Raw genomic sequence first — 12,175 nt, 5'->3', positions numbered from 1 at the left:
TATTAATTTAGGCGTAAGTGTTTTAAGTAAGCTACTTATACTTACTTATTTTCTAATAAGTTAAGCCTATAGACTTTAGTGTTATAATCTAACTAGTTAGGTACTAGCTAATATAACTATATAGTGTAGAATAGGGGATATTAATATAAGTGTATTATTACTAAAGCTTTTGCTTTATACTAGAGTTAGTTACCTTAACTTACTTCTAATATAATAATATATCTACCTTACGTATAGGGTATAGGTTTAAATCCTAGCGCTACTAGCTAAATAGAATCCTTTTTAAAGTCCTTAGCGTTCTAACAGTAAGTAGTATATATAGGATTAGTCCTTTATACCCCTACTAAAGTTTCCCTACTTATACCTACAATATACCTAATTAGTCCTTAGCATAAGGATATACCTCTTAGAGAGGAGACATAGTGTTATAATCTAACTAGTTAGGTGCTAGCTAACGTAACTATATAGTATAGAATAAGGGATAATAATATAGGTATATTATTACTAAAGCTTTTACTTTATACTAAAGTTAGTTACCTTAACCTACTTATAATATTTAGGCCTAGTAATAATATTTTATATAGTAGTAGTTTCTTTATTTAGTTAGTAAGTAAATAGCTTACTATTACTACCTCTATTAAACTTCCTCTTATAATATTTACTTATAGAATACTTTATTTTATAGTAAAAGAAGCACTAGCTTAACTTTAGTCTACCTTTAGGTAATTAGTTACTATACTATTTACCTCCTAACGCCTTATATGTCTAGTTAGTTAGTTTTATACCTTTAGGTAACTTCTTATTTAGATCCCTTTTATATAGCGCTAGTCTCTATAGCTACTTACCTTTAGGTGTAAGATGCTTCTTACTATCCCTTAGTAACCCTTTAGTAACCTATTAGTCTCTTATAGACTATAGCTGTCCTGCCTTATAGGTAATATCTTTAGGCTAAAGGATAAAGACCTTCTGCTATACTATCTTATCTTATAGTAAGATAAGTAGGTAAAAAAAGTAGTAGTATACCTTAGTCTTTAAGTCCTCTATATATTTAGTACCTAGGTTATAATATATTACTAACTAGTTAGTAAGGTACTATAGTAGGCTCTAGCTATTATATATTCTTATCTTTTATAGCTCTTATTAATAGTCTTACTCTTAGGCTTTTAGGTTAATATACTATTAGTAAATAAATAATAAAAAGTTATTTTAAGTTAAAAGCTCTTATAGCCTCTTTTTATAGTTACGCTACTATATCTAAAGTGTTAGAGATACCTTTAATAAGGCCTACTTAATATATTACTTAATAGTACTTCTTAAGTAAAGCCTATTTCCTACTTTATAGTAATAATTTAACTAGCTACTTAGGTGCTTATAGATTTCTCTCTTAAGGTCCTATAATTATAGGATAAAGGTTTCTTATATTCCCTTTTACTAGGACACTACGCTAGTCTATTAGTAAGCTTTTATAAAAGACGCTTATAGTGTTTTTATTTTTTATAATATTCTTTTACTATTATCTTTATAGTCTTTTAGAAGTATAGTATTATTACCTATATAAGGTTAATAATACCTAGGCCTAGTATAGCTATACTAGTGCTTTAATATATACTTATACTTTACTTACTATATAACTATTTAGTAATAAAAGCCTTATTAGCCTTATTAGTAGCTATATAGAAGTTTAGTGTATTAAACCCTCTTAATAGCGTTCTTCCTTATGTTTCTTCCTTATTAGGTTATTATATAAACCTTTTTAGTAGTATACCTTAAATGTTACCTATATTTAGGCCTATTAGGTATTTAATTCTAAATAGCTATAGTTTATCTATACTAGCTACACGTTAGTATTATATTAGTAATTAATTAGTACGTCTAGTATTATTCTAATTTATCTTACCTATACTAGTTACTTAAGAGAGATAAAAGCTTAAGAATTATAAGATAATTAGCTATAGGCACTTAACTAGGTAGGGCTTAATAGTAGGTATTAGTGTATTATAAGACTTAAGCTTATAGATTCTATTTATATATATAGGACACGCAGATAGAATCTATAGTAGGAGTAGGTCGCTAGGCGTTTAGTAACTAATTACTAAGAGCTATAGCTGCTACTATAAGTCCTATTATATTATAGTAAGAATAAGTAAACCTCTCTAGGATCTCTAGTAAATATAAGTTAGTAAGTAAGTAAATAAATATAATATATATACTACTTACTTACTAAGGTATAAAAGAAGGCTAAAAGCTTTCCTCTAAGGTTAGAAACTAGGTAGAAAAGATTAGAATATTTACTAAAGTATAGAAGAAGATAGAATATCTTCTAGCTATTCTATAGATTTAAAAAAAGGATCAATCTTAGTAAAAGTAGTATTATTTAAAAGCTTTTAAAAAGTAGAATTTAATAAGACCTCTTGTAGTAAGATAGAGACTAGTGGTAACTAAGAAAGGCCTTAGGGAAAGTGTTAAGTAATAATTTAAATAATTACTTATTAAGCAGTAAGTTCTGTTACTAGTAAGGCAGACAAAGGAGTAAAAAAGTCTATTTTACTTTAAGGAAAAGGTATACTTTTTTATCCAGAAACTAACATAATCTTAAGATATTTAGGTAGTATATATAGATATTTCTAAATATTTCTTTATCTTTAATATCTCTTAGCTAATAGAAATATAATAGATAAGAGATACGTATTTAGATTTAGGTAGATAAGAAAACCGGTTTTTCTATAGATTTAATATAGATATTAATATAATATTACCTCTTATCTAGACCTTATAAGGGGTAATAAGAGAGCGGTAAATATAAAAGATTAAGCGTTATATAAGTGTTATCTAGGATTATACTACCTTCCTATTTAAGTAAGTAGCCCTACTAATTACCTATTTAAGTAATTTATTAGATTTATAGTATTTATAAAGTTTGAACTTTTCTTTTATATAATAACTTATATTATATAATATATTAGTATTATAAGTACTTACTTAATAATTTTAACTTTTATACTTTACATATTTCAAGATATAAACCTTTTAAAGTACTTAATCTAAATTTAATTTATTATTATATATCTTATATTTTCTACCTATTTATTAAGTTTTTACTATTAATATTATACTTAACGTAGTTAATAAGTAAGTAAAACAGATAAGTAAGTAGAATATATAACTATAAACCTACTACTTATATTATTATAAAGTATTCTCTTTCTACTATAGTAATATCTATATAAAACATAGAAGCCTAATTAAACCTAGCTCTCTAAGCTATAAGACAAGCCCTAAAACTTAGTGCTTAGGCTATAGTAAATATCTACTTAGTCCTCTTAACTACACTTTACTAATAATTAAAGAGTACACTATTATAATATAATAGTATACCTAACTTAAAGAAATTATCTATACTTAAGGAGGAGAAGCTAGTTAAGTATATTTTTAACCTAGACTTTTTATTATTTTCTCTTTAGATTAGTAGTGAAAAGATATAGCTAATTAACTACTTACTAACTATAATATACCTCTTATTAGGAAGCACTAGGCCTTAAACTTTATAAAGTAATAACTATAGCTTTAGATATATTTTTTTAAAAGTATAACTATAAGAGAGCCTAATATAAAGATCTTAATATAATAAATATATAGTTCTCCCTTATAGTAAATTTAATTATAAAATATAGTATTATAAAGCTAGATATTTATAACTTTAATAAGACTAAGTTTATAATAGGCTAGATTATAGCTAAAATAGTTATTATAAGTAATAAGAGGCGTTTAAATATAAAAATAATATAGCCTAGTAATTATAAATAAGTTATAGTTATTTAGGCTATTAGTTTATTAGGCTATAGCGTTTTATTATATATTATTATTATAGGCTAATATTACTTTTTTACTTAGTATATAAAATCTAGTCTTTTATATAATTAGATTATTATAATATTTAATAATAAATAGATAATAAATAAAAAAGATCTAAATTAACTATAACACTTTAAATAGTATATAAAACTATATATAAAAAGTTAATATTACTTTTTTATTATTAATAAGTATAAAAGTTATTACTTTATAAATTTTAAATTACTTTATAAAAGAATAATGTTATTACTTTTTATATAAGACCTTATTTATCTTATTTACTTTAGCTCTTAAATATTAGATATTTTAGGCTCTTAAAGATAATATATAGTTAAGAAATTAAGAAAAATATATATAAAGGTAATACCTATATTACTAAAAAAGACTTCTTTTTTATATTCTATAAGGCTTTTATATAAGTAATTATAAAAGAAACATTAAAAGAGGTTCTAAAAAGACTAGCCTTATCTTTTTAAGTTTAAAAGGTATACTTTCTAAGCTTAATATTAAGCTATATATTTTAATACCTCTAGGATCTCTCCTAATAACGCCTCCTCTAAAGACTTCTTAAACACTAAATAACCTAATAAAAGTACCTTTTAGTCTAAACTTATTAAAAAGAGAATCCCTTAATAATAGCTTACTAATCTTAATTATTAAAGTAGTAAAGTATTTTTTAAAAAAAGTATATATATTTATATATAACATTACTTTATTAAAGTCTAAGGTTTAGATCCTTTAAGAGGAAAGTAACCTACTTAGCTAGCGCTAGAGAGCTAAAAAAACCTACTTATAATAAAAAACAAGTCTTACTATAGCTAAAGGAGAGGACCTTTATTTATAAAGAGAGGCTATAGCTTAGGTTAAGGATAAAACGTATTAAAGTAGTAGTTATTAACTAAGGACTAAGACGGGCTAATAGTAATATAGCGTCTATAGGAACACTAGTTATAATATATAAGTATATTAGTTTAATAAAGAAATATATAGAGAGGAGGATTTTAAGTAGTTATAATTAATTTAATTATTTTATTGTTAATATCTACTATATAATATATTAGAGGTCCTGTTATATATTTTACTTACTTATTTATTCTACTTACTTATTAACTATATTAATACTTATACTTTATACTTATAAAGATTTAACTTTTATTATTATATTATATACAACATACTTTAATATTATATAGTATATACTAGCCTTTATAAAAGTATAATTATACTTTATATCTTTATATACTATATATATTATACTTTTTAATTATATTCTATATACTAACTTTTATAAATATAAAATTATACTTTATATCTTTATATACTAGATACCTTATGATTTAAAGTTATATAGTATACATAAGCTTTTATAAAAGTATAAGTATAGTTTATCTCTTTATATACTATATAGCTTATATATATTAAAAAGCTTAGTTTACTTTATAGTTTATAAATGTTAAGTATACCTTATATATCTTATAATTACTTACTATATATATAGCTTATAACCTTCTTAGTTTACTAAGTATTTAACGCTTTTCAGCTTAATCTTTATTAAGGTTATATTCTTATTATATACTTAGGCTCTTATTATATTATATATAACTTACCTTACTACTTTAAATTATATATAATACTTATATACGTTTTACTAGTAAACTAATATTATATACATTATATAATAGAATATATAAGAATTAAAGTAAGTAAATATTTATTAATATTTTAATACTACTTTAAGTATTACTTTTTACTATTTAAGATTTACTAAACTTAGGTTATATTATTTACTAACTAATATTACTCTATTAGATAGATTCTCCTATAACTCTAAGCCTTCTTTATTATAATAAGTACTTAGGCCTAAAAGAAAAAGTTAATTATTATAATACTTTAAATATTATAATTAATAATAATACTACTACTAGTATTATATATCTAGTTAACTTAATAAAAGAATCTAATAATTATATTTCTTCTATATATTCTATTTTACTAGATAATCTAGAAGAAGAAGAAAGTAAATAACAAGAATTACAAGAAAGATAACATATTAATACTTTAGAAATATTTAACCCTTATACTATATTATATAATATTACTATAAATAATAAAAAGACTATAATTAGTAATACTTTAAAGCTAATACTATTTAAGATTTATAATAACAAAATTATTTATAGTAATAGGAAAAGTTTTAAGGACTTCAAAGTAATTTATTTATATTCTATTATTTATTTATATATAGTATTAAAATATTACTAATATATAGTACTTTAGACTACTATTAGTAATACTATAGAGTATAGCATTAGTTATAACTATTATAAGTAGGAAGAGAATAGTATAAATATTATTTTAGATTATAATATTAAAGAAGTAAAAGAATATTATATTAATAATTATTTTTCAAATACTTTTTATAGTAGTAGAATTAAAAGTCTTAGTATTACTAACTAGTTTTTAAAACTACTTTAGTATAACTACACTACTATATATTTCTATATTACTTAACTATTATATCTAATTATATATAAAGAAGATAAATATTTTATATTTTATTATTATATTTTTATATTAAATACAAAATACAATATATGTATTTGTATTTCTATTATATTATATAGAGTAAAAAATACAAATATAAATACATGTCGAGCCGCAAAGGGACGCACTAAGGGCGCTCTCCCTGTATTACCTCTCGTGGTGAGACAGACCCTGACCAAACCCATACCAATTATATATAAAGAAGATAAATATTTTATATTTTATTATTATATTTTTATATTAAATACAAAATACAATATATGTATTTGTATTTCTATTATATTATATAGAGTAAAAAATACAAATATAAATACATGTACTGTATTGTATAGAAGAAAAAATGCAAATACATGTATTTGTATTGTATTGTATTTGTATTGTATTTTTTTAACTCTCTGACTACTGAGGCGGATGTTTCGGTTAAGACGAATAATAACGCGTCGGCATGCGGAACTGACAGGCTTTCCTAAAGACGCCAGACGAGGGTGTAACTTACCGTAACGGAATATCCAAAGTAATAATTATAGCTTGATGGGGACTTTCCTCTTCAGCATCGACTGTCTTGTTACACATGCCTTGCTATATTATTATGAAGACGCACGGCCTCCAAATGCCGGGCTTTGATTGTGGACCATGTACTCTAGTCAAGTTCCTCAATCACACACTTAGTTCAAAAGGCTCATGACGAGAATTAAGTGACATGCTCATGCTAAGGACTGGGTGAATGTGGCCCCTTTGAGCAACTTAGAAGGAGGCTGGCATCAAGACGGTCCTTCATACGGCCCCAGAGACTCAGGAGGGAAGACTTTACCTCATACTGCAACATAATGATAGAAAAAGCTTCCATTCTAGCGAACCGGGGAACTCGCCAACGCACACCACCCTAGCCGCGGACCACTGCAGCAGAGTTGAGAGAAATCGCCAGTGGAACGGGCTTAAAAGCTACGGGAACTGGTGCAACAACACAAAGCTATGCGAGGACCTACGCTAGCCCCGCCGACTTCCGCCATAACTCCATCGAAGTCGCCGTTTGGCAATACTGACACAAGGGGATGAGGAAATCCATGTGTGCCTCACTTCGTCACTTTTGCTGCTTGGAAGTAATTTGCCACGTCAAAGAGTATTATCAAGAATGGCAACGTGGCGGACTACATTGAGGATTTCCTCAACCAGCGGAGCATGATACTTGGCTTTACAGGCATCGCAACTCTAGCCGAGGTGTCGTGCAACGAGTGCTAGTGAAGTTGGTCTTTTAATTCGGATTCTTTCGAACCAAGGAGAGCTGGAATCACAATTGTGGAATCATAAGCCGAAGATGGCCATGGCGCGCAACATATAAGACCTTATATTCTGCCTCGTAGGAGGCAGGGAACCAGAAGACAACCAAAAGCTGATCCTTCAGGCAACGCTTGATTCCAAGACGATTGTTAAATGAGCAGAAAAGCCTTGGAACTGTTTACAGACCACTAAATCTGACGATGGTGAAGGCAGTGGGCGGCGAGAGAGTGGTCTCTGGGTTGATTGAGACAGCGGTTGAGACTAAGACAGGTTCGAGGAACTGCTACCGCAACATGAATACAGCACCACAACATCAATAAAGTATATCACTGCCACTGCACATCGAAGTCCTTGAAATGGACGTCAAGATCACTCTTTGCATCCTTCTCTGGCCGGGCCACCAGAGCACCAACCGTCAAGTTCCAGTCCTTGCCTGACGCGTCGTCGTCTCCATACACCCAGCAAACCTCACGCAGCGGCGCCTTGGTGCCATTTTGGTTCACATAGTATATCCAGAGACTTAAGCCGAGGTTGTCCTGAGCCTTCTCGACAAGGACGGTGACGGAATTGGTATCACCGAAAGCGGCGAGAGGGACAATACTCCAGTCGGCCCAGGTATGGCAGGTTACGGTGCTGATCTGCGGGGTGCCGTTGTAGTACTCCAGACCAGTCTTGATCCACCTTTGCTCACGATCGGAGAGAGAGTCAAATGTAAGGATCAGGCCCGCTTGGTCGTATTGCTCCGACCAGTCAGCGGAGAAGGTGATCTGAGCGGATTTGAATTGACTGAGTGACTTGGTTGGAACGGCCTTGGTCGGGGCTGGGATCGTTAGCAGTTACATGATTCTGGAATTATCGCTGGGTCAATGTTACCATTGTAGACATAGTGAGAAGGCGGCTTCTTCCAAACGTCTGTACCGGGAGGGGCAGAAAGGGTGAAGGCATCGGATGACATGATAGACGAGATAGAGTGAAGCGCCAGTGAGAGGTTGAATTGTAGTCGGTGACCTAGCATGAAATTCAAGGTGCGAATGTCGAGGTTTAAATAGGCTAAATCACAAGCAACTGCATGCTTACTTGCTATAACAACCATGTATGTAGTATGCATGGTGTTAGCCAAGTTGACGCGGGCTGCCCCTCACTCGACGAACACCACGATGTATTAGTTGCTAGAGCAAGGAAACATGCAGGGTTCCTCTGGACTAGGCACCTGGGGTGGTTCAATGAGCCCAGAGCCCGCCAATGAAAAGAAACTAAGAGACATTGTGGTTTGTCGCTTTTAGGTGGACCATAGCATGCAGTATGTCAATATGCACGATCTGGCTCGCGACAGTGACGTGAGGGAGATATCGCAGGTGACCTCTCCACAGCGGCGCAGCGATGCGCTTGCGCTGACTAGTTCCCAATATGGCAGTGGCCCCAGCTGCATGGCGGGGAGTTCTCGACACATCGACTGCATCGTGGTAAGTGACCAATTGGAGAAGGAAGACAAAGAAGAGAAAAAAAAAAGGAAAGAAAAGGAAATGTTGCTTTTAAACCCAAAATTTGTACTGTAAATAGACGTGAAAGAAATTTGCAGTTTCGCATCATGAACCAAGGTAGACTCGAACCGGTGGCTCTAGCAGACTGGGAGAGAAATGGAGATTTCCCTTTTGGGAAACAAGGCCATCAGAGGCATGACTCAGCAGCATCTGGTACCCATAACGGTCCTCTTGGTCCCTCGCACCTTCTCCCGCTCGACCATCTCGTCGCCGACCCCACTAGTTTTTTCATTCCTCTCTTCATTCCGCCCACCACCAGTATCCCTCCAGACATCCCACCAACAGCGCCCAGGGTCGTCTTCAATTCACTTACACTCCATTCGTCGACGTCCTCACCGTTATCCGCGTAATTCAACGCGCAAGATCCCACGCAACAGGCCGCGTTCCCCATACAATTGGCCTCTGTCGTCCAAGGTGCAAGCAAGCAGACAGGCTGCGCTTTCTGCTTGGTGCTGGAGAAAAGGGAGGGGCTTCAAGAACATCAACGCCTCTGTATGTCCCATCAATCAGAGCCCCGCCTATTTTTCTGGTTTCATTCTTGCAGCACCTTTCCTGCCCTTCAAAAGCTCTCTTTGGAGAAGAAGCCAGAATAGAAAAGAAAAAGAACACCCCCCCCCTCCCCAAAGAAAGCATTGACACTCGGCCGCCCTGCCTACGAGGGATTATAACACGGTCACGATGTCGTCCTTTCTCACACCGACGAAGAAATCCCAGAAACCGACGGTGGGCAAATCGAAGCCGTTTCAACCCCCCAACCGTATTCGGGCCATTCGTGAACAAGCCGAACGCCAACAGGCAACCGCCGCTGCCGCCGCCGCCAGTGCTGTCGCCCAAGCACAGCTGAACCGCTCCAGAGCACCGACCGTCGCCGTCTCGAACCGCCCACAATGTCCGAACAAAACCTGTGTCAAGCCTAATGTCGTCGATGGCGTGTGCCAGACCTGCGGTCGAGTCGCTGACGACAGCAACATTGTCGCCGAAGTACAGTTCGGGGAGACCTCTTCGGGTGCCGCCATGGTGCAGGGAAGCTACGTCGCCGCCGATCAGGCCGGCGTGCGGACAATGGGCCCTGCTTTCCGCCGTGTTGGTGGCTCCGACGACCGAGAAAAGTCCATTCGCGAGGCTCGCTCCTTGATGCAGGGGTACGCCCAGAGACTCAACCTGAGCGACAACACTGTCAACACCGCCGTTCAGGTCTTCAAGCTCGCATCTCAGGCCAACTTTGTTCAAGGTCGCACCCTCGTCATGGTTGCCGCCGTCTGCCTTTACACTGCTTGCCGCACCGAGCGACCTTGCAAGATCATGCTTATCGATCTTGCCGACCTCACGCAGATCAATGTCTTCAAGCTTGGCCGAGCTTTCAAGGCTCTGAACAGGGTCGTGTACATCTTTGGCAACGGAGAGGCCCCGGTATTCCCCGAGGATATCCTTTTCCGGCTCGCTTCCAAGCTTGAGTTTAAGCACATGACTAATAGGGTTGCTGAAGATGCTGTCCGTCTCGTTCATCGCATGAAGCAGGACTGGATCGTTATGGGCCGTCGTCCATCCGGTATCTGTGGTGCTTGTTTACTCATAGCCGCCAGAATGCACAACTTTAGGCGTACGACCAGAGAAGTCGTCTATGTCGTCAAGGTCACGACCCACACTATACAAGAACGTCTTCAGGAGTTCAACGTCACTGAGGCCAGTAAGATGACGGTGGAGGACTTTCTGTCACAGGACTTCAGTTCCAGTTCGCACGACCCGCCTTCATTTTACAAAGGCACAGAGGCTTGGCAGAAGCAGCAGGAGGAGCTGGGCAAGAAGCGCAAGCGTAAAGTTACGGATGAAGGCCAAAATACCAGAACCGCGCCGGCACCTTCTCTTTCCCCTCCCGACTTATCTACAGCTCCCGCCGTTGAATACCGCCGAGACAAGGACGGCTTCATTATCCCCCCACTTCCTTCCCAGATTGCTCAGGACGAGCCGGCACTACGAGACACGAACAGCACCCAGCATCTCGAAGGCTTGGCAGAGGAGTTTGGTGATGCAGAGAAAGAGAGCGAGGAAGCGTCACGACAGGATGCCACCAATAAGAATGGACGTCAACCTAAGCCTTCTTTGCCCATCGACAACGAGTGGGAGGAGGACGAGGCGCAAATGGAGGAGCAGATCTCGGAGATCATGAACGACCCGGAGACATACGAGCATGCCAAAGCTTTCAGCAACGCTGAGCAGCGTGCCCGCATCCATTCCATCTGGGCGCTTCAGCAGCAGCCCAACAGGGCTGTATCGATGGCACCAGAGGTCGGCGAAGACGAGTTTGCTGATGATCCCGAGGTGTTGAACTGCATGTTGACACCCGAGGAGATCAAAATCAAGGAGTTGCTGTGGGTCAACGAGAATAAAGACTGGCTGCGCCAGTCGCAAGAACGCCTATTCAGAAAGAAGCTCGAAGAGAAGAAACCCAAAAAGGACCGTAAACGGAAGAAGCGACCACGCATTGGTGAGGGCCAGACGACTCCTGCAAGCACACCCGGAGAGGCAGCAGTCAACGTGATGAAGGAGAGAGGCTTCTCGAAACGCATCAACTACGACGCCATCAGGCAAATGTTCGACGTGCCGGACAAGGGTGACCCGGGATCCCGGCCGGAGAGTGAAGCTGCCAGCCGCCCGACCAGCAAGGCGCCCAGTGTGATTGACGAGACCATCTATGAGGAGGAGGAAGAGGAGGAGGAAATTGAACCTCTTGAGGGTCAAGAGTACGAACATCAGGATGATGAGTTTGGCGGTGGAGATGACTACGACGACATGGGTGACGAGTCCCACATGTACGATGAGGATGATCAGGGGATGGGAGAAGAGGACGAAGGCGATGATGACTTCGGACTGAACGACGATGACGAGTGATCGTAGATCGTTGCTGGATGCATCGTCATCCTCTGGGTCAGCCAACATCGAGAACGGCGGCGTCGTCATAT

At 35.6% G+C, this 12,175-nt stretch overlaps 2 protein-coding genes across 2 annotated transcripts; one reads left to right on the top strand and one right to left on the bottom strand.

The window, feature by feature from the left end:
• Positions 1 to 8,000: 8,000 nt before the first annotated feature.
• GLRG_11668 (uncharacterized protein) lies at positions 8,001 to 8,689 on the bottom strand (the record flags this gene model as incomplete). The annotated part of the gene is made up of 2 exons (XM_008102351.1): positions 8,001 to 8,494; positions 8,548 to 8,689. 2 exons carry the CDS (start codon positions 8,687 to 8,689, stop codon positions 8,001 to 8,003), a joined length of 636 nt encoding a protein of 211 aa, XP_008100542.1.
• A 1,204-nt stretch (positions 8,690 to 9,893) lies between these two features.
• On the top strand, positions 9,894 to 12,104 carry GLRG_11667 (Brf1-like TBP-binding domain-containing protein; the record flags this gene model as incomplete). Its single annotated transcript, XM_008102350.1, has 1 exon — positions 9,894 to 12,104. The coding sequence occupies one exon, from the start codon at positions 9,894 to 9,896 to the stop codon at positions 12,102 to 12,104; it is 2,211 nt and encodes a 736-aa protein (XP_008100541.1).
• Positions 12,105 to 12,175: the final 71 nt, after the last annotated feature.

This window comes from Colletotrichum graminicola (genome assembly GCF_000149035.1).
Source record: "Colletotrichum graminicola M1.001 genomic scaffold supercont1.102, whole genome shotgun sequence".
NCBI classification, from domain to species: domain Eukaryota; kingdom Fungi; phylum Ascomycota; class Sordariomycetes; order Glomerellales; family Glomerellaceae; genus Colletotrichum; species Colletotrichum graminicola.
The sequence above is the reverse complement of the archived record's forward strand: the minus strand, read 5'-3'. Positions and strand labels throughout refer to the sequence as shown.